The sequence below is a fragment of the Anas acuta genome, chromosome W (assembly GCF_963932015.1).
Source record: "Anas acuta chromosome W, bAnaAcu1.1, whole genome shotgun sequence".
In the NCBI taxonomy this organism is placed as follows: domain Eukaryota; kingdom Metazoa; phylum Chordata; class Aves; order Anseriformes; family Anatidae; genus Anas; species Anas acuta.
The window spans coordinates 26292249-26315261 of NC_089016.1; the positions used below are offsets into that span (position 1 = coordinate 26292249).

The 23013-nt window shown below is 44.3% G+C and overlaps 1 protein-coding gene across 9 annotated transcripts in view; it reads right to left on the reverse strand.

The window, feature by feature from the left end:
* Positions 1–337: 337 nt before the first annotated feature.
* Positions 338–23013, reverse strand: part of LOC137846700 (ubiquitin-associated protein 2-like) — a 115047-nt gene continuing 92371 nt past the window's right edge. For 2 of the 9 annotated variants that reach the window (XM_068664778.1, XM_068664776.1), the window contains 13 exons: positions 21344–21527; positions 18979–19045; positions 17493–17691; positions 16167–16258; positions 15257–15307; positions 7411–7489; positions 6422–6484; positions 5732–5946; positions 4859–4958; positions 4668–4775; positions 3281–3348; positions 2079–2270; positions 338–1493 (listed from right to left, as the gene is read on the reverse strand). In XM_068664778.1, the coding sequence (XP_068520879.1) occupies positions 1398–1493; positions 2079–2270; positions 3281–3348; positions 4668–4775; positions 4859–4958; positions 5732–5946; positions 6422–6484; positions 7411–7489; positions 15257–15307; positions 16167–16258; positions 17493–17691; positions 18979–19045; positions 21344–21527 (1514 nt within the window). In that variant the 3' untranslated portion in view covers positions 338–1397. The remainder of the gene's footprint in view (positions 1494–2078; positions 2271–3280; positions 3349–4667; positions 4776–4858; positions 4959–5731; positions 5947–6421; positions 6485–7410; positions 7490–15256; positions 15308–16166; positions 16259–17492; positions 17692–18978; positions 19046–21343; positions 21528–23013) is intronic. The other 7 variants (XM_068664785.1, XM_068664780.1, XM_068664784.1 and 4 more) reach the window with 5 other exon arrangements.

Genomic DNA, 23013 nt, shown 5'->3' on the forward strand with positions numbered 1-23013 from the left:
GCTCTCCCTCAGGAGCCCCTAGCCCTAACCTTCCTCTTGGTGTGCACATGCAGCAGATGCTCTGCCTGCCTAGCAAAGCTGTGCCCCCTCCTTAGGCATTGTGGCTGCTGCTGCAGGGACCAGGAGAGAGCACTGCAACCAAGGACACCATAGGCAGACAGCAGAGGTTGGAGCCCCTGCACCAGCCCTGCATCCTCTCCCTGCTGCAGTGAGAACCCTTGCCTTGTTATTCAGTGCCTCCCCAGCTGAGCTTTGCTCTAGTTGCTGCAGGAACAGGGGGAAAGGAACAGGCAAAACTGCTCCTAGAGCCTTTGAAAATGCAGACAAACACCAGTGATAAGCTCAGACCTTTATTAGATGGAAGAAGGGCTAAAACAAAATAAAACTCCTAACACATTCACTGCAGGACAAGGAGGACCAGGAGCTGCCTCCCTGGTCTTTGTTTTTTTTTAAAAAAGGGGGAACGGACAGGTGAAGTTTCCATTGGTCAGCTCTGGTGATCCTGGGCAGGGTGGCTCAGGGCAAAAAAGAGGTAAGAGACACAGCTTATACTTTTATTTAAACCACTATATTATATTTGCCTCTAATGATGCAAAAGGGAGTTCCAGGACACATTGAGCCATCTGAAGTCTCTTGCTTGAGAAACAAAACCAAAACAAAAGTGTTGTTGTGTTTTTTTTTTTTCCCCCATTATTATTTATTTAAAAATTGGAAAATAAAAAGGTGAGGCTGCAGCTCAGGGCCACAGTGACCAAACTGCCCATGAGTTCATCTTCCACAGCAGGAGGACAGGGGGAGACTAAAGAAAAGGGAAAGACCACAAAACATTTTTTCCTTTTTTTTTTTTTCTCCTTTAAAGTAACAGCTATACTGGGGCTGGAGGCAGAAATTAAACCAACAGGACATATTGATTCTTTTTTTTTTTTTTTTTTTTTTTTTCGGGGGGGGGGGGCAGGTATCCTTATTTGCCTGAATTTAGAACTGCATTAAATAAATGGGCTCCAGCTCCAATAAAAATGACGCAGTTTGCTTTTGACAGAGGTATAAAGCCCATAGAGCTTAAAAGAGGAAGGATGCCCTGGTGCAGATGGGAAATTAATAATTAGTTTTCCTACAAAGAAAATAAAATGGGCTGCAAGATGCAGAAAAAACACATTTAGGCTCTATTACATTTACAAATACATACATAAATATATTACAACAGCAACTCAAAGAGGAAGCGGGTGAGTCGCACAGAGGATGGTTGACTGGCTGCAGTTCTCCCCACACAGACATTTGGCTGAGGAGTTACTTCTCCTAATAATTCCAGAAATGGGCTTCAGCTTCTTTTCTCTTCTTTCTTTTTTTTTTTTTTTCCTCCTCTCCTTTCATTCTCTCCCCCCTCCCCAGTTTTGGATTTAGTTTGTCCAGTATGGAGAAGTGCCATAGGCAGTTTTGGTAGCCTGAGACTTTTGCTGCATGGTGCTGGGCTGGTTGCGCTGACCAGATCCACCCTAGAAATCAGAACAGGAGGAGACATCAGCATCAGAGGCAGGAGGCCACAAGGAGAACAGCAGGGCTGTGGGAAGCAGAGAAGCATTCTCAAGGTGAATAGAGACTGCACCAGCAGGATGTCAAGTGTTCAGAAGGAGCAGTTACTGCCTATTTCTGGACTCCAAAGCAGAACACTTTTTTTTCAGGGAACATTTACAGTGAGGAAAAGAAACGCACCAGTTGGTGAAATCAAATCAGAAACTGGAGCTGACACGCAAGGGGAAGCTTGTTTTTTTGTTTTTGTTTTTCCCAGTCACAGTGCAAATGCTCGTGTGCTCGTGTCCAGGGAACAAACAGCACCAGCTGCCTCAACCTTCCACCCCCCGCACCCCTCTGTGTCCACATTGCAACAGCCTCTTCCAAACAGGACTTGGCCTCCAGCCCTCCCAGGCTAATAAACAGCATCTAGTCTGCTAGCCTGCAACCCTGCCAGGCCATATTCCCAGCAAGCAAAGCAAAACAAAAACAAAATAAAACCAAAATCCCACACTGGGAGGTAAGTGGGAGCAACGTGCGCTTTGCAAAAGCTGCAGGGGCTGACTCACCTGCCCATCTTGTTGAAGATGGTGATGCAGCATCTGGGAATGAGGCTGCTGATGTGCAGGCACGATGTGGAGAAAAGGGGCTGGAGCATAACCTGGGGCAGCACCAGGGTTCAAGGGCCCAGTAGATCCGAGAGCAGAGGGCAGGCTGAAAGGAGGCGGTGTGCCAGTGTGGAATCCCTGCTTGTCAAACGTCTGCACGGGAGGCAACGGGGACAGCATCAGAGACCGGCAGGAACAGCCCCACAGTGACCAAACAAGAACAAGAGTGGCCTGAACACAGATCCCTGCACCTCTCATCAACCCTGTGAGCAAGCCAAGTCAGGCCAAATACCTGTGGGCACTTCAGATTGAGTTCAACTCCTCACCCGTATTTCTGCACTGATGCCCAAAACTTAATTTTATTTCCATGGCTACTGTGTTCCTTTTTTTTTCTCCCAACCTCTTTTTGCTTAGTGGGACATAGGGTGGCAGCAGCTGCCTGAAATCAGTCTATCAGACCTCTCAGGGGCTCAGGCTGAATTATTTGACCTACTCAAGGCATCCTAACAAAAATGCAGGAAGAAACTGCACTAAGGTTTGGCTCCCCCAACCAAAGCTCTGCCCCTAACGCTACACATGTATCCAAGAGCTGCTGTCCTACTCCTGGGCATGAAGCACAGCCTGATGCACACTGCCCTGACAGAGGGTGCAAGGATGGGGAAAGGAGCTGGCTGTAACTCCACTGCATAGCTCATCGAGCACTTTCTGCTCTCCCTGGGAACCTGTGTGCAGAGCAAGAGCCAAAGGTGGAGCAGAGTGGTGCTGGCACCCATGGGAGAGACCCTCAGGTACAGGGGTGGGCACTGCTGGCTCATGTCTCTGAAAAAAGCTAACATCCTCTTCACTTGTCTGCTTTAGAGGCAATTTTGATTGTGCTATCCTGTTTATTTGCACCCACAGCATGCGTGAGACAGCATGTGACAGTGCAGGGAGCTCTGCGTCTGTGCCAGCAGCTTTGGCCAGGAGTGGACATGGCAGAGGCAGCAGAACAGAAAGCAAGACTCCTCTCCAGCTAGCAGAGCCAGCATAATAAATGCCAAAGCCTGCCGACCCCAAGCCCAAGCTGCCTGGGAACTGTCCCCAGCTGCCAGGGCTCTGGCACAGTCCCACCAAACCACCCGTAATCAGGGAGCCACCAGGGTAGAGGGTCCAGTGTTCCTCACCTGAGTCTTGTTATAGACTGAGCCACTGATATCAGGCACACCTGTGTTACTTGAGGTCACAGAAACACCTGGAAAACAAAAAAGCACTGAAAACAAGAAAGCCAAGCAGCACCCTATGTGTGCTTCGCTCCTGGTACCTCAGTGGGGGCACCTGAAACCGCTGCTTCACATGCCCTCCTGCTTGGTGCTCTCAGACTAACAGCACTCCGGCCAGGAGCAGGAGCTCAGCTCCCTGCTGCAGAGCAGGCAACCAGCTGGGGACAAATCACCCATGTCCACTGCGCACAGATTACAGCTGGGATTCAAATGCACTTCACTGGGCAGCAGCTGGCTATGCTGAATACTTTTAGCTCGCAGAAAGCCAGCTTTCCCCCAGGATTAGGGATGCATTTGGCTCTATCACAGCATTCAAGAGCTTTCCAGTAGTGTGCTGAGCAATGAGCCTCAGCAGCTGATACATGCTTATGCCCTTGTCCTTTCGCATCATGCAGAAGGATGAGGCCTGCCCTGCTCCTCCACCCCTACAGAATTAGCATCACTGGCTCAGGCTGGCTTCCACCTGGATCAGCTGGTGCCACAAATGGCTCAGGAACAGACACTTACCAGCAAAGGGACTCTCAAATTGGCCACTCATTTGTAGGTTTACAAGGACAGGATCCGATCACTTGGATCGGATTACAAGCAGTGGTTCCTGTGGCCACTGAATCAGATGCCTGGACTTGGTGGGTTTGCACTGCTCTAAGGCTGTACCCTTCCTAGGAGATTTTACCCTTCCTAGGAGATCTCTCCTTTTTGCAGGCCGCAGAGGAGAGCACGATCAGCTCCTGCTTGAAGACTGATGTCCTGACTAGTCCAGGGGGTGTTTCAAACGCACAACAAGTGCTTGGTATTTGCTTAAGCCCAAGGATGAACTAGTTAGTGCTAAGCAGTTTGGTATACATTTCTCAGGTCTAACCAGCACGTGCAGAATAAAGCTTTCACATGAGCCATGTACATTCCTTAGCCTTTATGGTCACAGAGGACCTGTAGGCATGAAACAATGCAATGAGTTACAGAGCATGGGGACAGCAGCTGAAACAGCCCCAAGATACGTGAACTGCCTGGCTTGCTCTGAATGTACGGCTATCTCAGGCATCTACCAGACTCAAAATCCAGTCAGTGTTTGGCAGAGGACCATTTTGGCAGTAGCATCCCACTACTTCGAGACCATTTACTCTTCACCAAAGCCAACTCTGACAGGGAAAACAGCTCACTACTTCTCCCATGTGTAATTGAGGACAAAACTGCGCATCTCCCATGTGTAATTGAGGACAAAACTGCACTGGCAATGCTGGGAGTTTGCCCTGCTGAATCCCACTCAGGAGTAACCTCAAGTCTCATGTGTTACCTTTCCCAGGTCCAGTGCCAGCAGATTTGTTTTGTGCTTGAGATGACCCACTGTAGCCTCCTTTGCCGAAATCTCCAGCTACCGTTCCCTGCGTTAAGTCATCATAGCCTGCCAGTGTGTACAAGACAAGGTGTTACAGGGTGCAAGCAGCTCTGCAGACGCTCCAGTGAAAAGCGCAGTGACGAGCGTACCTGCTCCATAGCCGTGCTGCCCGTAGCCACTTGCCTGCTGGAAAGGAGTGGACGCGGTGTTCAGATTGACTCCGTGCTGCTTAGCAGATGCCGGAGGTACCTGGACAAAGGAGGAAGGATAACAAAAGCTGCTGTTAGCTGGGGAGCAGCGCACAAAAAGCAAGCTCCCTCTGCCATCTAGTGGGGAAGGCACCTCCAGCTCACATGGGAAATAAATTGGAGCCAGGAGCACTGGAATCACAGGGGAGGTGGCACTCACTGCTGGAGCAGCTCTGTGCAAGCCACATGTTTCCTGCTAGAGCTGCCCTTTCCCATGGCCTTTCTTCCCATTGCAATACAACCACATCTCAAGCTGCCTTTTATTTCATATGTGCAATGAAATTGACTGCAAAAATCAAGTTTTTTGCCTTAAACCAAAACCAAGCAACCACAGCGCTCTCCAGAATCAAACAAAACCAGCTTCTGCCAGAGGTTGTTTCATAAAACGTAGTCCCTACAGTACTCTAAAATAGACTTATCTACCCTTCTGGCCTGGAGCATCACCTCTTCCCAAATAACTTCCTCCTGAGACTACCAGTGCTGCTCTACAGCTTCTTGAGGTCTTCTTTTGACTCTGCAGAAGCTCCTAAGGGTTTTCAGGAACACTATAAACCCATGAGCTGCAGCTGTCTACTATTTACAGTAACCTGTGCCTATGAGTTCTGGCCTTTTGAGTTTCCTCTTGTGGAAGGGACAAGCAGGTATTTTCTCATCCTTGCACAACTTTTTTAGAGATCCTTTGCAGGATGGGGAAGATGTAGGCCAGATTTTGGTGGAGAGAGCAAAACCAGGTAAGTATGAAGCAAGGGTTACAGTTGAAGCCAACACACTTACAAACATGGTTGGCCCATACTGGAATGCGCTGGGTATGCCTGGCATCCCAGCGTAGTAAGGGAGCCCGGTATAGCTGTACCCCGGTGGCAGGGTCGGGTTGAGGAAGGGCTGCTGAGTCGTGTGGTGAGTCTGCGTCTGGTTCTGCTGCGGCTGGGCTAGCGTGGTAGTGGGAGCAGGGGAGGCAGAATCCCCACGGCCAAATTTTGTTACGTCACCTGAGAAGGAAAAGACTGATCAGAAAGGGATGAAAGCTTCTCCACAAGGATCCTCTGAGTACACATAAACTAACAAAGAGCACACCCTACACTTGAAAGGCTGCAGGTTTTCATGGGAAGAACTTTCCCGGTCTCTATTCCTGATGGCCACAGGGACATGGCCTGTTTGTGGCACAGAGCTCTGTGCCATGGCTAATCCATTGATAGAATGGAGACACCGATACTTACCCATCTCATGCACACCAAGCAGATTCATTACTATCAGATCATTGCAATAAAATATGCTAAAAGCAGAACTATGGTAAATAGCCAAAGTGCAAATGGTTGTTGGGTTAAAACATGACTCTCCTGGAGGTTAAACTGATTAGCCAAGCTTCATGGGCTGAGAGCAAGTTAAGATTTACAGGCAGTGTTGGGCATGTTTTTGTCAATGTTTATTTATGAAGCGTGACTAGTTAGATGTCCGGTTCCTCACACCACCAAAGTTCTGGAGACAGTAGCTGAAGGCCAGGAAAGCAAGGCTTGCATCGTGGACCACCTTATTGAAGAAGTAGGAAGGGAAATTGGTTATTAACCCAAAATCAACTCCCAAGAGAAGTGACTACGAAACAGAAAACTCCAAAACACTTGCATTTTTCTGACAGCCTACAGAGCAGCATGTTCATATGTTGCTGTTTGTTTTTTTTTTTTTTTAAACAAGATGACACATCGTATCTCATTCCTGACCAGTACTCCTCTTTGTTGGTTGCCAAGAAGAGTGACAACATTCAATAACTGTGTTATAGGAATCGTAATACCTATGGCTACAGTTTTAAGCTGTAATCAGATGGCAGTGGAAGAAAAGCTCTTGCTGAATATGCTGTACAGCATTAATATCATCTTTGCACATTGATAACTGAAGAACAAGAATGAGGAAGAGCTTCTTAGACCACATGCTTTTGGGAGCGAAATCCATTAGATTTGAGGAGGGCAGGGGAGAACCTGCTAGAGGCAGCTCCTGGTGGCAACATACAAGTGCTAAAATAGCAATAACCAAGCACAGGTTGCAGCTGAAAGGGTTCTAAAAGGGTCTATTCCAGTGCCAAAAAAAGGAAAGCCAGCCAGCTGAATTTCAAGGAAAAGACCAAATAAACTATCAGGTATCTTCCAAGCACCTGTATGTGCTTGGGAAAGGCACTAGATGACACTGGCATTTACATTTTTAACAATTTTGCACTTGCTCTCAAAGACTATCCAACTTTATCCCAGAAGAGGTCATGTATGAATTCCCAATTAAAACCATGAATAAAAATCCATGTCAAAATTGAGAGGGAGAAGCTTGTTTTTATTTACTTATTTTCAGATTGGTGGATTTAAATTGCCTACAGAAGGGAAAAATGACTGCTCCGTCAGCAACAGCAGGATGACCTGCATTTAGAAACCAACACATGTCACTTATTGTCCTTGTCTTTAAATAGCACTCACCTGAGTATGGGTTGTTAGCAAGGCTCCCATCTCTGCCTGTCAAGGTTGCAGGAGCAGGGAATGTAATTCCGTAGTAATCCTTAAACAAAGGTGACATCATTTATTAATAGTTGAAACCATAACAGAGCTGAGTAGCTCTTACAAACCCTGCTTTATAAAAATAAGAATTTTAAAAGCACGGAATAAGGGAAGCTATAAGGTCAGTTTCTGCCCAAGCTTAAAACAGCTAAAGATTTACCAGGATCCTCAATTTCACACTAAACCTGCTCTATGGACACTTAATATCGTCTGCAGTCACTTTATCTCTTAATGGCAGCTTCTGCTTAGCCTGCTGATACATCTAAGGGCAGAGAGGAAGGTCACTTCTTGCTGAGCATCCACCTCTGCTCAAAGGCAATGACTAAAAGCTCTTCTCTCCCAACCCTCAGCTTAGAGCTGTCATCAAGAACAGACCCTGCAGGGTGCCAAAGACTTGAAGTCAGGCCAGGACCATAAAAATAACGGGGATGTAGTCTAAAGGTCTTATACAATGCCCTGTTCTCTAAAAGTAAAAAAAAAAAAAAAAAAAAAAACACAGAAAAAGAACAAACTTGAAAGAAAATTGGAGCAAGAAGTTGCTACCTGATGACAGAAAAGATTATTTAAATTATGTCACAGAAGACTGTAGATCAGTGGACTGCAAAGTGGGGTGCCTAAGACAATCTACTGGAGTATATGAAGATTTTTTTTTGGATACCATTAATAACATGAAATAAAAAAAAATAAGGGGCTGGGTGCTCAACCCCTTACCCCCTCCCCAAAGTGATAGGGGTGCATGATCAAAAGAGGTGGAGACCACTGCTTTGGATCATATTCTAGGTCCTCTACAGAAAGACAGTCCTCACCCTGGCAGGCTTGCACTCTGAGATAACAGAGCACTCCAGCAAAAACAAAGCAACATTTCATTTTCAGTTAGGGTGAAGAAGTTGCCCTTCCCTCTCTGGGTGAGCTCCACCTGGGAGGCTGGTACTCCACCAAGCAGTTTTCCTCCTGATGTTCACTTACTCCTCACCATCCAGAGCTAGTTAAATGCCCTCACCACTCCTCTCCCCATTTACACATTCTCCAACACCGGAAAAGTATCCTCCTCCACGCTCATCTCTGCAAATTCCCTGACACCTCAAATGCTTTCTCTAATTTAATTGGACCTTCTACCTTGCTGCAATTCTGCGTCTCGCTGTCCTGTTTCATACACATCATCCTCCTCCATCACTGAACATGAAATAACCTGGCAAAGATTTAGGATTGCAGGGACTTTGTGTAACTTGAAACCACACCATATTTCATCATTCTTTCCTTCCCAGGTAATTCTGTCTTATCAACTCATCAAATGTAAACAACAAAAAGTAAATAAAGGGAAACATACATAAACAGAAACACAAAGAGTATCAGAGCATTATATAAGAAAAATTGATTTGGGTAGGCAAGGAAACCTGAAAATAAAACTCAAGCAAAACAGTCCATGAAAGCAACAAAAGGGAAACCCTAAAATGCTTCTGCAGCACAGCTGCCCCAACCGCCCCTTGCCACAGTGATTTCACATCCCCCACCCAGCCACATTGGCCTGCAACCAGCCTGACCCGCAACTGGGACACCCCAGCACCCCGACAGCAGTGCTGGGAAAAATGCGTGCTGCCCCTGCTTGCAGCATGTGGGCACACCTCGCCTGGCTCCACAGAAGATTGAAGGAAAAAGGCAAACAGAAAGCAAAACCAAATGGAAATAGGGGAAGCTGGCTGTGTCTGTGAGAGAAAATAAAAAGGGTTTTTTTAGATATGTGAATGGAAAAAGGAGAACTAAAGAATACATAGGGCCGCTCCTTGATAGGGAAGGTCTCCTCACAGACAATGACATAGGCAAAGCAGAGACGCTTAACGCCTTCTTTGCCTCTGTCTTCAATGCCGATGATGGGCTTCGGGACCCAGGGTGCCCTGAGCTGGAGGACCGGGACGGTGGGGATGACAAACTCCCAACCGACCCTGAACGTGTGCGGAATTTGCTACTCCACCTGGATCCCTACAAGTCCATGGGTCCGGATGGGATTCATCCCCGGGTGCTGAAAGAGCTGGCGGACGTCATCGTGGAACCTCTCTCAATTATTTTTCAACGATCCTGGGAGTCTGGAGAGGTCCCGGTAGGCTGGAAGCTGGCAAATGTTGTGCCGATTTTCAAGAAGGGTCAGAAAGAAGACCCTAGCAATTACAGGCCTGTCAGTCTCACGTCAGTGCCTGGTAAAATCATGGAGAAGATGGTTCTCGAACTTATTGAGGCGCACCTGGGGGACAAAGCAGTCATTGGTCCCAGCCAGCATGGGTTTGTGAAGGGTAGGTCCTGCCTAACTAACCTGATTTCCTTTTATGATAAGATCACCCGTATGGTGGACCAAGGGAAACCAGCTGATGTGATTTTTTTGGACTTCAGCAAGGCTTTTGACACGGTTTCCCATAGGATCCTACTGGACAAAATGTCCACCATACAGCTAAATAAAAACATCATACGATGGGTGAGCAATTGGCTAACGGGCAGGGCCCAAAGGGTTATGGTGAATGGGGCTGCGTCAGGCTGGCGGGCGGTCACCAGTGGGGTCCCTCAAGGCTCCATTTTAGGGCCGGTACTTTTCAATATTTATATAAACGATCTGGATGTAGGAATAGAAGGTATTTTGAGCAAGTTTGCTGATGACACCAAACTTGGAGGAGTTGTGGACTCGGATGAGGGTGGAAAGGCCTTGCAGAGGGATCTGGATAGGTTGGAGAGATGGGCGATCACCAACCGCATGAAGTTCAATAAGAGCAAGTGCCGGGTCCTGCACCTGGGACGGGGAAACCCTGGCTGCACGTACAGACTGGGCGATGAGACGCTGGAGAGCAGCCTAGAAGAGAGGGATCTGGGGGTCGTGGTAGACAGCAAGCTGAATATGAGCCGGCAGTGTGCCCTGGCAGCCAGGAGGGCCAACCGTGTCCTGGGGTGCATCAAGCACGGCATCGCTAGTAGGTCAAGGGAGGTGATTGTCCCGCTCTACTCTGCGCTGGTGCGGCCTCACCTCGAGTACTGTGTGCAGTTCTGGGCACCACAGTATAAAAAGGACATGAAACTGTTGGAGAGTGTCCAGAGGAGGGCTACGAAGATGGTGAAAGGCCTGGAGGGGAAGACGTACGAGGAACGGCTGAGGGCACTGGGCCTGTTCAGCCTGGAGAAGAGGAGGCTGAGGGGAGACCTCATCGCAGTCTACAACTTCCTCGTAAGGGGGTGTCGAGAGGCAGGAGACCTTTTCTCCATTAACACCAGTGACAGGACCCGTGGGAACGGGGTTAAGCTGAGGCAGGGGAAGTTTAGGCTTGACATCAGGAGGGGGTTCTTCACAGAGAGAGAGTGGTTGCACACTGGAACAGGCTCCCCAGGGAAGTGGTCACTGCACCGAGTCTGACTGAATTTAAGAAGAGATTGGACTGTGCACTTAGTCACATGGTCTGAACTTTTGGGTAGACCTGTGCGGTGTCAAGAGTTGGACTTGATGATCCTTAAGGGTCCCTTCCAACTCAGGATATTCTATGATTCTATGAATTCTCTCTGGATGATGACGAAGGGAAAGATGCTGCACCACATAAAGCCCAACACACGGCAGCACCCTGAGCATTGCTACCACCCACACCACCACCCAGCCCCAACAGGCTCCTGCCCAGAACAACTCAGGCCCCACCATGCCTGGGCCCACAGCCCTACCACCAACAGGCATCTACGGCACCCTGGCGTTCCCGCTCCTCCCTCACACCTCCTGCCAACACCTTCTCCTGCAGTCCCCTGTGCCTCCACGACAGCGCCTTCCCCTGGGACAGCCTCCAGCTCCTCCGGAACATGGCTTCCAGCCCCACACAGCCCTGCCCGTAACAACACGCACCTTGCTCCTTCCCAGACACCCTCCTAGACACCAACAACACACAGCAAGCCGCACACACTGCCCTCCACCTCCTCCAACAACTCTTTGACATCCTCAGCAGCCCCAGCACCCCCGCGCACTGGCTCCACACCGCACGCCACAACCTCCTCAACCAGCTCCAGCACCACCTCCAGAACCACACCTACAGCCCCTGTGCATGGGACCACATCCGCCTCGAGGCTCATGCCTGCTTCCAGCGCATCCACTGCCTCACCCATGCCATGCTCTAAGAGGAGCCACACACATTCCTCCCACACTCCTCCTATTTATCTATTTATTGCAAACAAATTAACCTCACCTTTTGTAGAAACTTTGACAGTGGCTCTTGTCTCACCAGCACAGAACCTCCTGCGGGGGCAGCCCACCTCCACACACAACCACCACACTGAGCTCCACACAGGGACACAAACACGGGGCCATCTCCCCTTCCCTTACGTCCCTCATGGCAGCCAGAGCTGGTATAAGGCAGCGGGGAACAAAAGGCTGCTCCAGCGTGCTGGGATCAGTCCTAAATGCTCATATCCCCAGGGCCTCCACAGGTGCTCCACACTCAGGCAGCACCAAAGGAAAAGACATGCCACCCTCACTCAGCGTTCAGCTGGACATGCTGGAGATGTGGCACAGGACCTTCTTGCACACCATGTCCCCATGCTGCTTGCTGTACCGCTCAGACCTGCAGGTCACCCACAGAAGGGCAAAGGCCATACACAAATAATTTGTACTATCTTGACTTCAGATACTGCCTTTACATGCATGCAACCCTTGTAGACCTGCCAGGATGGACTTAACTCCATTCCTTTAAGTCTGAACTTCCCATTCTTGTCAGCTTGCTGAACCCGTGTGCAGAACTGCCCAAGAACCTACAACTCCATTATGTATTAATCTATTTGTGAGAAACAAAGTTATGTTTTTGCAGTAGAGAACTAATTTTCTGTATTCCAAGGTAGTTGTGTAGTCATAACAAGGAGAAATGCTAAGTAGATAAGTGGACAGTAGAAGGCCTCACTGTTCCAAAATAAGGTGGAAGCTTGAGAAAAACAGGATGAGCAGTGTGAGAACAGTAAAAAAAAAAAAAAGATCACAAGTTCTCAAAGCATAAGAAAGGAGAAATTAAAGGGTTGAAAAAAAGAAAAACTGTACATATATGGTATAGAGGAGTGTCGAGTAGCTTGTGAACCTGTAGTACTCAGCCAATGAGGAAACAGGGGAGGTGATCAGGTGTCAGGTAATAGGGAATAAAAGGTTATGATTTGTTTACTGAAATGCACTCCTAATTGCCAGGACGCCCGCCATTGCAATCGCGAGTAAAATAGCTTCACAGAAGATCCTGTCTGAAGAAAATTATTTGAGATGTTTCTCACACACAACTTTTTTTTTTTTTTTTTAGAAAAAAAAGTGAACAGATAACAGCAAAAATAATAGTATTCCTAAAATATTTTTATGTAAGTCACATGTTTAACAGGCACAGCAGGGAATGGTTACAGGCAGGTGTGCATTCACAGCCCCACACACAGATCTCCTGCACAAGCCTTATTTTCTCCCCCACCAAACCCACACTGGCAGCTGCGGACAGCTGCTTTGAACTAATTCCAGTGCTGCCCTGAAACAAAAGCAGCCTCACTGACATTCTCCTGTCCCCATGACACCATTGGTACCCCATTCCTTGTCAGCTAAATGCAGGGGTAACCCCCAAATGTCCAAGCTGACATGGACACTGTCCCTTACTGAATGCACACACTTCAGAATCAGCCTGCCTGAACCTTCATAAAAATCACTTCGGAGATGTTGCATCATATCCAGCAACCGCTCTTCTCTGCTACTTTATTTATCTAACTCTTTTTCCTCTCTTCACAAACCAAAACCTACAGCACCAGATCCCCACTCCAGCATCCTCTGCTTTTATGGGAATAACAGGGGAAAACCCAACTACACCATCTTTCCAGCAAGAACCTTCAAACAACGCCCATGGAAGAGTAGGGGTGAGGCAGGAGATCCCAAACACACTCCCCCCAACCAACAGCCGTGGGCCAAGACACAGGCTTGGACAGCACATGTTTTGTGTGACAGCAGCCCCAGGCACACACCCTGACGTCAGCCCAGCAAATCCTGCACTTCTTGCTCTTCTGCACTGAGCCCAGGCTACAGCTCATACACTCACTCCCTTGCCTCATTTCTTCCACCTACGCTTCCTGGAGAGCCTTCCCATGTTTCCAGTTTCATTGCCTTGTCATTAATGAACTCGCATCATCACAGACACATCATCACAGTCTGTTCTGTGGGAAGTACATCTGGTGTAGAACCATGAACCTACTCCTAACACTCCTCCTTGCAGTAGACCTGTCATAGTTTTCTTTTTTTTTTTTTTTTGATCCAAGCATGTTCTTATTTTAATACCAATATTGTCATTTCCCTAATTCATTATAGTATTTCTTACTTGTTTTGAATAGCTTCACCTCAATTTGTACAACATATCTGCTATATTTTTGTAGCCATCCTATATTTTTTTTCCAGAACTGATATCAAGCTGCCAGGTCTTTGTTTAGCTAGGTCTTTCCTTTTATCTCAATGTGACTTTATCTGCTCTCACTGCAACTTTCCTGGGTTTCAAAAAACTTTCACTAGAAAGTAAGACATCCTCATACAAAAGATTTTCCAGAAACCTTCATCACTTATTTCCAAATCATTGTGTGCTATTTATATTGGACATAAATTTAAGGTCTTCTGCTGAATACATGAACAACTTCCAAATAACAGAAATGTTAGTTTTCCACTCTAATTGTCTGACAGGTATGAAGCCTCTTCTGAAGCTAAGTACTTTTTCCATGGCCTTGATTTTCCCATTACAGGAAATATTCTACCTTTTTTCATTACCTTATTTTGGGTCTCACTTTTAATTTCTTCTGGCAATACTTTTTTTTCCCCCCAATTTAGTATTAATTATCAGATATTGTCCACATTTTTTTTTCTAACTAATTCCGTTATCTGTTAGACTGGTTCTTCTGAAACACCATTTTTCTCAAGTGGTTTCTGTTTGCATAGAATATTTCCAAATCTTAACCGCATTATCACTTGTGGCCTACTCTTCCTTTGATTTTGATGATGAGCAGACAGACAGGGTTTTGTCTGGGACATCCCTGTACTCCATTTGGCTAACCCCCAGATTCCACATGGAAGACTCGGTACTAACTTGCTTAATTACAATCTTCATCCAGTAATACCTCCTTCCAGATCACTGCTCACTCATTGCTCCAGTTTTGCCTTTATGGATACAGTGCATTAATCAATCCTTTGACTTTTCTCAGTTACATACTACCAGCCTTTCTGAGTTCCTTACCCCAGTTTTGGGGTGGGGGGAAACAACTTCTCACCTTTCTGCATTCTAGGCTGAGGTTCCCTGTGAATCTAATTACCCGTGATTCAAGTTTCTCCAATACATCATTTATATTCTGGATTCATTTAAGAAAGAAAATTGTGTACTTCCTCTCCTGCAGCTTACCTGCCGATGCATTTGTTACCACGATGCATGCAAAGAATTCCAGCTTTAATAGCTTCAGCAACTTGTTAGTGCACCCAGTGGCTGTCAATTTGTGTACTATGTCTTGTTGTTCAAGCCCACCCCTTGCTAAGAGAGAAGCTCATGCTCAGATTTCAACTAGCTTTGAAAAGACTTCGAAAAGATGGAGTTTGCAGATGGACAAATGTAACAATCGCTCTATACCCATTTATATCACCTAAAGAAACAGTGGATATTCAAAAAACAGAACATAAGGATAAGCTCTTAATCACCACTGAGCAAAGCAATTTGTGTTGGACAGAGGATCAATACTGAAGATAATGCTTAAAATGAAATAAACCAAGCTATTTACTTACCATTGGCAGCCTGGATTGAAGCATCTGTAGATCATCATAACCATAAATCTGCTTGAAGACAGATAAAAATACAACATCATTATAACACTTTTCTCTGATGCTGACAAATTTGGGGCTTTAAACACAGTTTGATCTAGGACAAGTCTATGTTAAAGGTGTATGGCTCTATGCTGTATTGTGTAATCATGAAGCACTGTAGAATTGTAAGGCTAGTAGAGCTTAAAATGGCTTGTCACTCTAATATTGTTTTCAGGTGACAGTAGTCCTCTGAGGAGAGTCTGCCTGTGCAGTCTTCAATACTGTTTTTACAGATGTATCATTCATGAATTAATAAAGATCTACTGGGCATTCAGATTTGGGAATAAAACCAAGTCTTTTCTGCAATTATTCTTTCAGAGAATATGACAAAGACATAATGAATAGGCTATCGAGCAAACTATAGCTCACCCCTCACATTCAATGCAATAAGTAAAGCAGTTAGAACAGTTTCTGATTCAAAAATTATATAGCGAGATGTTGATCTTGGTCAGACATCAAAAATCTTTGTGCAGCCTTTCAAACTATGACAGACAGGACACATCGCACAGTCCGACCATTACTATGGTAAGTCTATTCCAGTAACACAAACCTGAATAAGTCTAAATTTAATGAAAAGGCCTAAAACCTTATACCACCAAAAACCACAGCAGAACACATGATCAACTTTGACAGCAGCCACACCAATTTTGAAATTTTCTATGAACAGTAAACTCCCACTGAATATATTGCATATTTCTTCGGCATTTGGAAGAAGAATTCCAGGTGCAATACATGACAAAACAAATGCCTTGGCATAGACAGCAAGAGTTCTGGAGGGCCCACTTGCACCAAGGTTTAAGTAAACAAGGACAGGTACAATTAAATTGCTTACTGGGTAGGCAGGCAGAAGTCCTCCAGGTCCCACAATATACTGGTTATGCAACAAGGGCGGTACACCTTGGGGCAGATTTGAGGGAGCTTTGCCTGTAGAACCAAAATGCAGACACTTTAACAAGCCTTTAGAAAAGAAAAGGCTTCAGCACCGAGACAACATAGCTCACGAGCCCTGGCAGCTGCACTATCATAGCTTTTAAAGAACAGTAAAATTTAGTGCTAATTGATGAAAATGCTCAAAATAGCCTGAAAAGTTGAACCATACCTAAAGGAAGGGAAAGCACAGACTACTTCAAATTGAAAACAGCCTCTGCAGAAAACAGCCAAATTTTGTCATTTACTCTGAGCGGATTACAGAAACTTCTCTCCTTTCCTTGGTCCCCTCCTGAAGGTAAAACGTAGGCATTGTTCTTGATCTGAGAGCAAATTATTTTCTTTCATTTTCTGCCCTGTCAACACATTTCCCCTTGCTGCCAGCAAGGGACCAGAAAGCACTAAATATCGCTATTAAACTTTTTGTGGGTTACTTATTGCATTTGGGAAAATAAAGAAGATTGAGACAGTCTCAGGTGCCTCTATGAAGCAGAGCTAGTAAGCAGAAGGGTAAAAAGGCACTTTGGCTAGTCAGACGCTTCATTTACAAAGAGTGGGAATAGGAAATGAGAAATTCTTGTGTATTTAAGTTTGATCTTAATATTTACATCATTCACTTCCCTCCACAGAATTTCCTTTTAGCAGGTTATGTTGATTAGAAGAGCAAAGAAATTTAGCATTGCTTCCACTTCAGTGGAAGAAGCCTCCCCACCTTCTGTCAGTGGATGCTTTGGAAGAAGTGATTATTGCTGTGGAATAACCCACACATCAGACAGCTTTTTTCCTCTCTGCAGATGTAGCAGTAGGGATATGACACATGATAATGAGGACACTGCAGTGTACTTTGATACTACCGAATGAATTCAAGTCACAGAGAAGACTGAAAGGAAAGCTAATGTAAACTGACGGTCAAAAGCTGATCACAACCTGGAATATAAACTGTGCAAGTCTTCTAGTCCAAAACTTGAAGTGAGAACTGCTCTGGTGTCTATTTATAAAGCTCTTTAGGGATAGAACGTGCTATATAAATGCCATACATCACACCCTAACAAATACTTCAAATACACAAAATCAGACAGCTTCATTTTATAAGCCAGCAAATAAAGCATACTGAAAATGCTATTCAAGAGTGTGGATTTCTTAGCATAGTTATTGCTGGTGAGATGCTCAACTGACAGCCCTGCAGACTGGAGTCCTCTGTCTATCCATGTGATCTGTTAATATTGCAAACCTGAAGACACTAAGGGAGCTGCCCGCGTGGTAGCAGCTAGTATAGACACACTGGTAACGCTCAGGCCAAGGCTGTTTGTAGTGTTCATACTGCTTGCCATGCTGACAACCGAAGAGGTGGTGCTACTAGTGGCTGAGGTTGAAGCAGTTGAAAAGGTTGTTGAGGGCTGGAGCGAAGTTGTGTTCTCAACACTAGTGTGCTAGAAAGGAAACAAAAAGATTGAGGATCACAGAGCAAAACCACAGTGGAAGACGCTGTGGAAAAAAGACAATCTTATAAGTAACAGCAGCACATGCAAGAGAATGTTTAATAGTAAATGCATTACTTATGTACCAAGCAAGCAACTAAGTCGCATGCTTGTGATTTTCAAGTATTCAAAGAAAATTATTAAAGTTTAAATTAGGCAGCTATATCATCACAGAATTGTATCACAAAAACTCAAGCATCCCTCCATTGCATTCTTTCTTTGACTGTTTACTCATTTCAGCTAGTACTTATTATATAAACTTCTATATTCTTCCAAAAGACAGTATTTTTTTCAGAATACAGGACACTGCTATTGTCATTTCCTCGATGCACTTTGCGGAATTTAAAACATTAAAACTGCAATGCCCCACAACAAAATCAATGTGGTAAGCAACCGCAGACCAGATATATTACAGGAACACAAGTATAACAGAGTTCCTGGTTTGAATCCAGCAAAATACAGTGCTTTAACTGTAAAAGCTGATGACACTTGCAAAACAGCGTCATCGACACACAGAAGCTAAAACAGCTCCCACAACAGGGAAGAAGGACATTTGCCCAAATGTGAATTTTCAAGTTACACATTCAGTCAGGATGAAGTATTACAAACTAAATAAACAAATAAAAGAAGAGCAAAAGCCTATCAGCACACCCTAACTGGGATTGTACAGAAGTACACTATCACATAATAAAGCAGTGTCTGACTTCCATTTGTGTAATCTCACCTACAGTACTGTATTCAATACCATTTGCCTCACTCTAATGAATTACTCACATGACAACATCATCACATGGTAAACTCCAGTATCATCTGTCATGAAGCATTTGTCATGATATATATCATTCCATCACACCACACTTTGCCTGCTAACCTCTCCAGTGTAGATTGCTAACATTCCACCTTTTGAAGCAGTTTCAGACAGCCACTTCTAAATATTATTTTTAATACAGTTGCTGCAAGAAATTCTCTTCACTCCATCTCCCTTTCCTGGGTAAAATTTTTTTCTGAAGCTGTATGACTGGCCAGTCTCTAATATTTAATTCTTGATCTAGTACAAATCACAAGTAGTAATGACAATCTTTTTGTCACTAGAGGGCTAGCAGTCCTTCTCCCAAGACAAGCCTCTTGTCTCAGTTCCTGGTGTACTGGGACACAATGAACTTTAAGAGAGGGTCTTCATCATCGGGTTAACACTGACTATATATGCCAAACATCTGTTGAAACGCAAACAGGACTTACTGCATGTGATGTGCTTGAAGACAACACTGAGACAAGGGAGAGGCTGCTCTGATGATTGGAAAGGGAGCTAGAAAGAAATTGCAAAGAATTAACAATGAATTTTTCCTAGAAAAAGCTATATACACACTGTATGTATATGCACACACACACACCCCTACAGGTAAATTTTCTTTAATACCTACCTACTGTTTAATAAAAAAATAAGAGAACTATTAATAACAAGAAACATGATAAACACCAATCATTTCTAATTATCAGTTTACTATATTTTTAGAAAAAAAACAATAGTTGTTTTAGCAATTATACAGCAATGCCTCCAAGTCATGTAAATTCCAAAACCAGAACATACCAGAAAGTTTCACATAACACATGGCTTGTTAATTAGTCTTTCCCTGAGCAACTGCTGCTGGATATCACAGGGGACAGGTACTAGGTGAGGCAGTGCTTTGATTTGATTCACAACATTTCTCATGTTTTAACTGCATTTCTTTAGTTCAGCTAACTAGATCTGTTAAGGTATGTGCTCCATAACTCTGCCAACAGCCTCGATACTCTCTTCAAAAGGCAAGGCTCAAAATAAAAAAGCAAACAAATAGCACCTGTGAAAGCAGGAAAATTAGACATACTACTACAGAATTTGTTAATTTAATCAATGCTTGTTCAAACCACTACAACCCCTAAAAGCCTTTTCCTTATTCAGAAGATGAATCAGAACAATCAGTTCAGTTTTATACATACTGTAAAATTTGAGAATAAGGAAATCACTGATGAAAAACATTTGAGATAACTTCATTTTAGAAAGCAGCTCTGCATTAGCACCACTTTTTTCCCTAGCTGACCAGGCCTGTGAGTTTGAGGTAGTAACAGCAGCACCAACATTCATTTGCAATCCAAAGCTCTTTAAATGTCTCCTTGAAAAGCAACAAACTGGTTTGCAAACATTTACACTTAAAAGTTCTACCTTACATTCAAGGTCAAGAACACAAAAAAGTACAATATAAATAAGCAAAATAACCAAATGAATACTGAACAAAGCCAAACAGTCATACAAAGCACTTATGATTTGGTGTTTAAAAAGCTCATAATGTGAATCAGAAGCAAAAGAGATCCTAATAACAACATGTATTTTAATATTCTCCATAGAAATAGCTACAAGAAAATAGAGCAGTGTTTTTTAACAAAGCTCTTGACTGAATCATATGACCTATTTTAAGGGCAAAGACTTCTGTCACAAGCTCTTCAAGGTGCTGGGTCAGACTATTATCAGTTTCAACAGATTAATTTTCCTTCAAGCCTTTAAAACCAATTCCCCATCTGGAAGAAATAGGATGACACCAATTCAGGCAGCAATAAAATAAATGATTGAGTCCAGCATACAGTTTTAAACCATTTCCTTGTCCACCCTTCCCTTGTGAGAATCCTTCATTAATTCATTATCTGACCTATGGCAAAGACTCAGACAACAGCTACCAGCACAACCAAGTCAGACATGCCTGGAGTTCAGGCATCATCTTGTCATGGCACTGATTCAAAGATCGAAGCCGAAATTTCCTTAAGTGGTATATTCTTTATTGCAGTGCTGGATGCACAGGGGATCTCTCCACCTATCGTGCATGTTCAAAGTAACAAACCATCTCATATTTATACAGCAAAACAATGAATATTCTATTAACGTCTATATGTATTCATTACCTAAACCCGCCTACTCTCGCTTTGTATGCTAATTAGCTTATCAGTCCTTGCGCTTGCGCAAAGCCTTCCAAAAATTGTGGGCCGGGGTCTTCGGGATGTGGGCAGTGGTCTTTGGGAGGAAGACTGTCTTGATGCACTTTTCACCTTTTGCTTAAAGAATGCCAGGTAGGATGAATCAGTTGTTTTCCAAGCTGCAGAAATGCCGAGTTGGCTCAAGCTATCTCAAGTTTCAGCCTAACTGAGGGTCAGCAGATAACGGGATGTTTCAATTAACAAGACGCTTCAACATAACAGAAAATCGACAGATAACAAGATGTCATCTATTTTGTTCTCATTAATTTTTAACCACAAGATTTATTCTATCCTAAAGTGAGTTTATACAATATCAGTACTCAGTATCTGCCCAACAGTTAACAATTTTCCAACTAAAACTCCTACCAGCATGCATAGAGCCCCTTGAAACACAAAGGTGTTTATATGCCATGAAAATTTGAGGGCAGCACTGTTGTAACATAAAGAGGCAGCCCTACTTTGCAAACAGAAACATCCTCTTCTGAATCTCTTAATTCCAGTTACTGTCAGAAAAGAGCACCCTGTCAGCCGATAACCCCAATGTCAGCCACCCTTATATTTGCCCTTTCCCCAGAACAGGTTACCACAACTCCTACCATACCTGCTTAACTGGGAAAGTGAGCTGCTGGCCAAGTCACTGGACTGAGACAAGCTGGGCAACGTTGCCGCATGCTGCGATGCTGAAGACAGAAGCGAAGTGGTGGTGGACACCACGCTAGGCATAGAACCAGCAGAAGATAGTGAGGGAGAAGGCTCTGTCTTAGACACTGGAACTGATGAAGTAGCTGCAATGAATTGAAAAAGAGGCAGTCAGAGACAAATTCCAGCATACCTGACTCCCAAGCTGGATTCAGGAACATTAAGTATTCTACCTTGGTTTACAAAAATCTGGCTGTTAAGAACAAGGAATGGTGTTAAGCCATCTGGCTATTAAGGAAAAGTCAGATGGCACCAGAACTATCAATTTCTCTCTTTAAGCTCTTCACTCACAGAATTATAATTTTTACTGGTACACATGTAGTAAACTACAGTCTTCTATGCTTCACCTCCCAGTATCTGATTATTAGCCTTTGCTCACAAGTCCATCCTCATTTCAAAGTTCTTTGCATTTGATTCCAATCCCTTTCTTCAAACAGAACGTGTTTGCACTCTTAAAGGCGCTGCAAAAGTTTACCTACAGCTCCAATTCTTCACTCCAACCTACACAGCACTATTGATGCCTGAGATTTGGATCATTGGGGTACAAAGGCCACATAAAACTAATCTGTCTGGAGTACTGACTCAAACATGTAACACTTTAAAAATAAAATCTCATCAATGTGTATAAATACCTGAGGTGTGGGAGACAGAGGGATTTGGCCAACCTCTTCTCAGTGGTTTGTGGGGACAGGACAAGGAGTAATGGCCACAAGATAGAGCCAGGAAGTTCTGTACCAACATGCGAAAGAACTTCTTCACAGTGAGGGTGACAGAGCACTGGAACAGGCTGCCCAGGGAGGTTGTGGGGTCTCCTTCTCTGAAGATATTCAAGGCCCATCTGGGTGCCTACCTGGGCAACCTGCTCTAAGGAACCTGCTTTGGCAGGGGAGTTGGACCCAATGATCTTTTGAGGTCCCTTCTAACCCCTTCAATTCTGTGATTCACTCCTTGAAATCAAAGTAGACACCCCCAGTATAAGGGACAGAATCACCATCTTCATTAAGAAGAAAACCAGAAGACAAATAGGATGGTCAGAATTATAATCCCAGCATGTTTTGAACAGCTTCATGTTTAGGAAGGATGAGACCTGGACATTAAAGAGCACCAGTAGGAAAGATGAGAGATGACCAACTAAGGATATTAGCGGCATATACGGAAGGAAAACAGTCAGTGCTTTCAAATGTTTACAAAAAGACAATTTCAAAATAGTTTGGACACATGAAATAGATACACAGTAGAAGGCTGATTCTGGTTTATGGGCCTGAGATAAAGAAAAAAAGAAATGCTGTCAAAGGAAACCAGTATAGAAAAAGGGACTAATAAAACTGTTACACAGTAATTACAAAAAAAATCTCAGATCTTTGTTTTCCATAGCAAAAAGACAAATCCCGTAGTGAATTTACAAAATGGTTAATTCTATACATGAGAGTAAATAAATTTTCTATTTGCAAAGTTGTCCTATCCATTAAAATCTTTAATAAGTAACTATTTAGGCATATACCCTTCCTCCTGCTCACTTGAACAGAAATTGGCATTAACAAAACAGTTTATAGGTCTGAATACTCAAGTTCT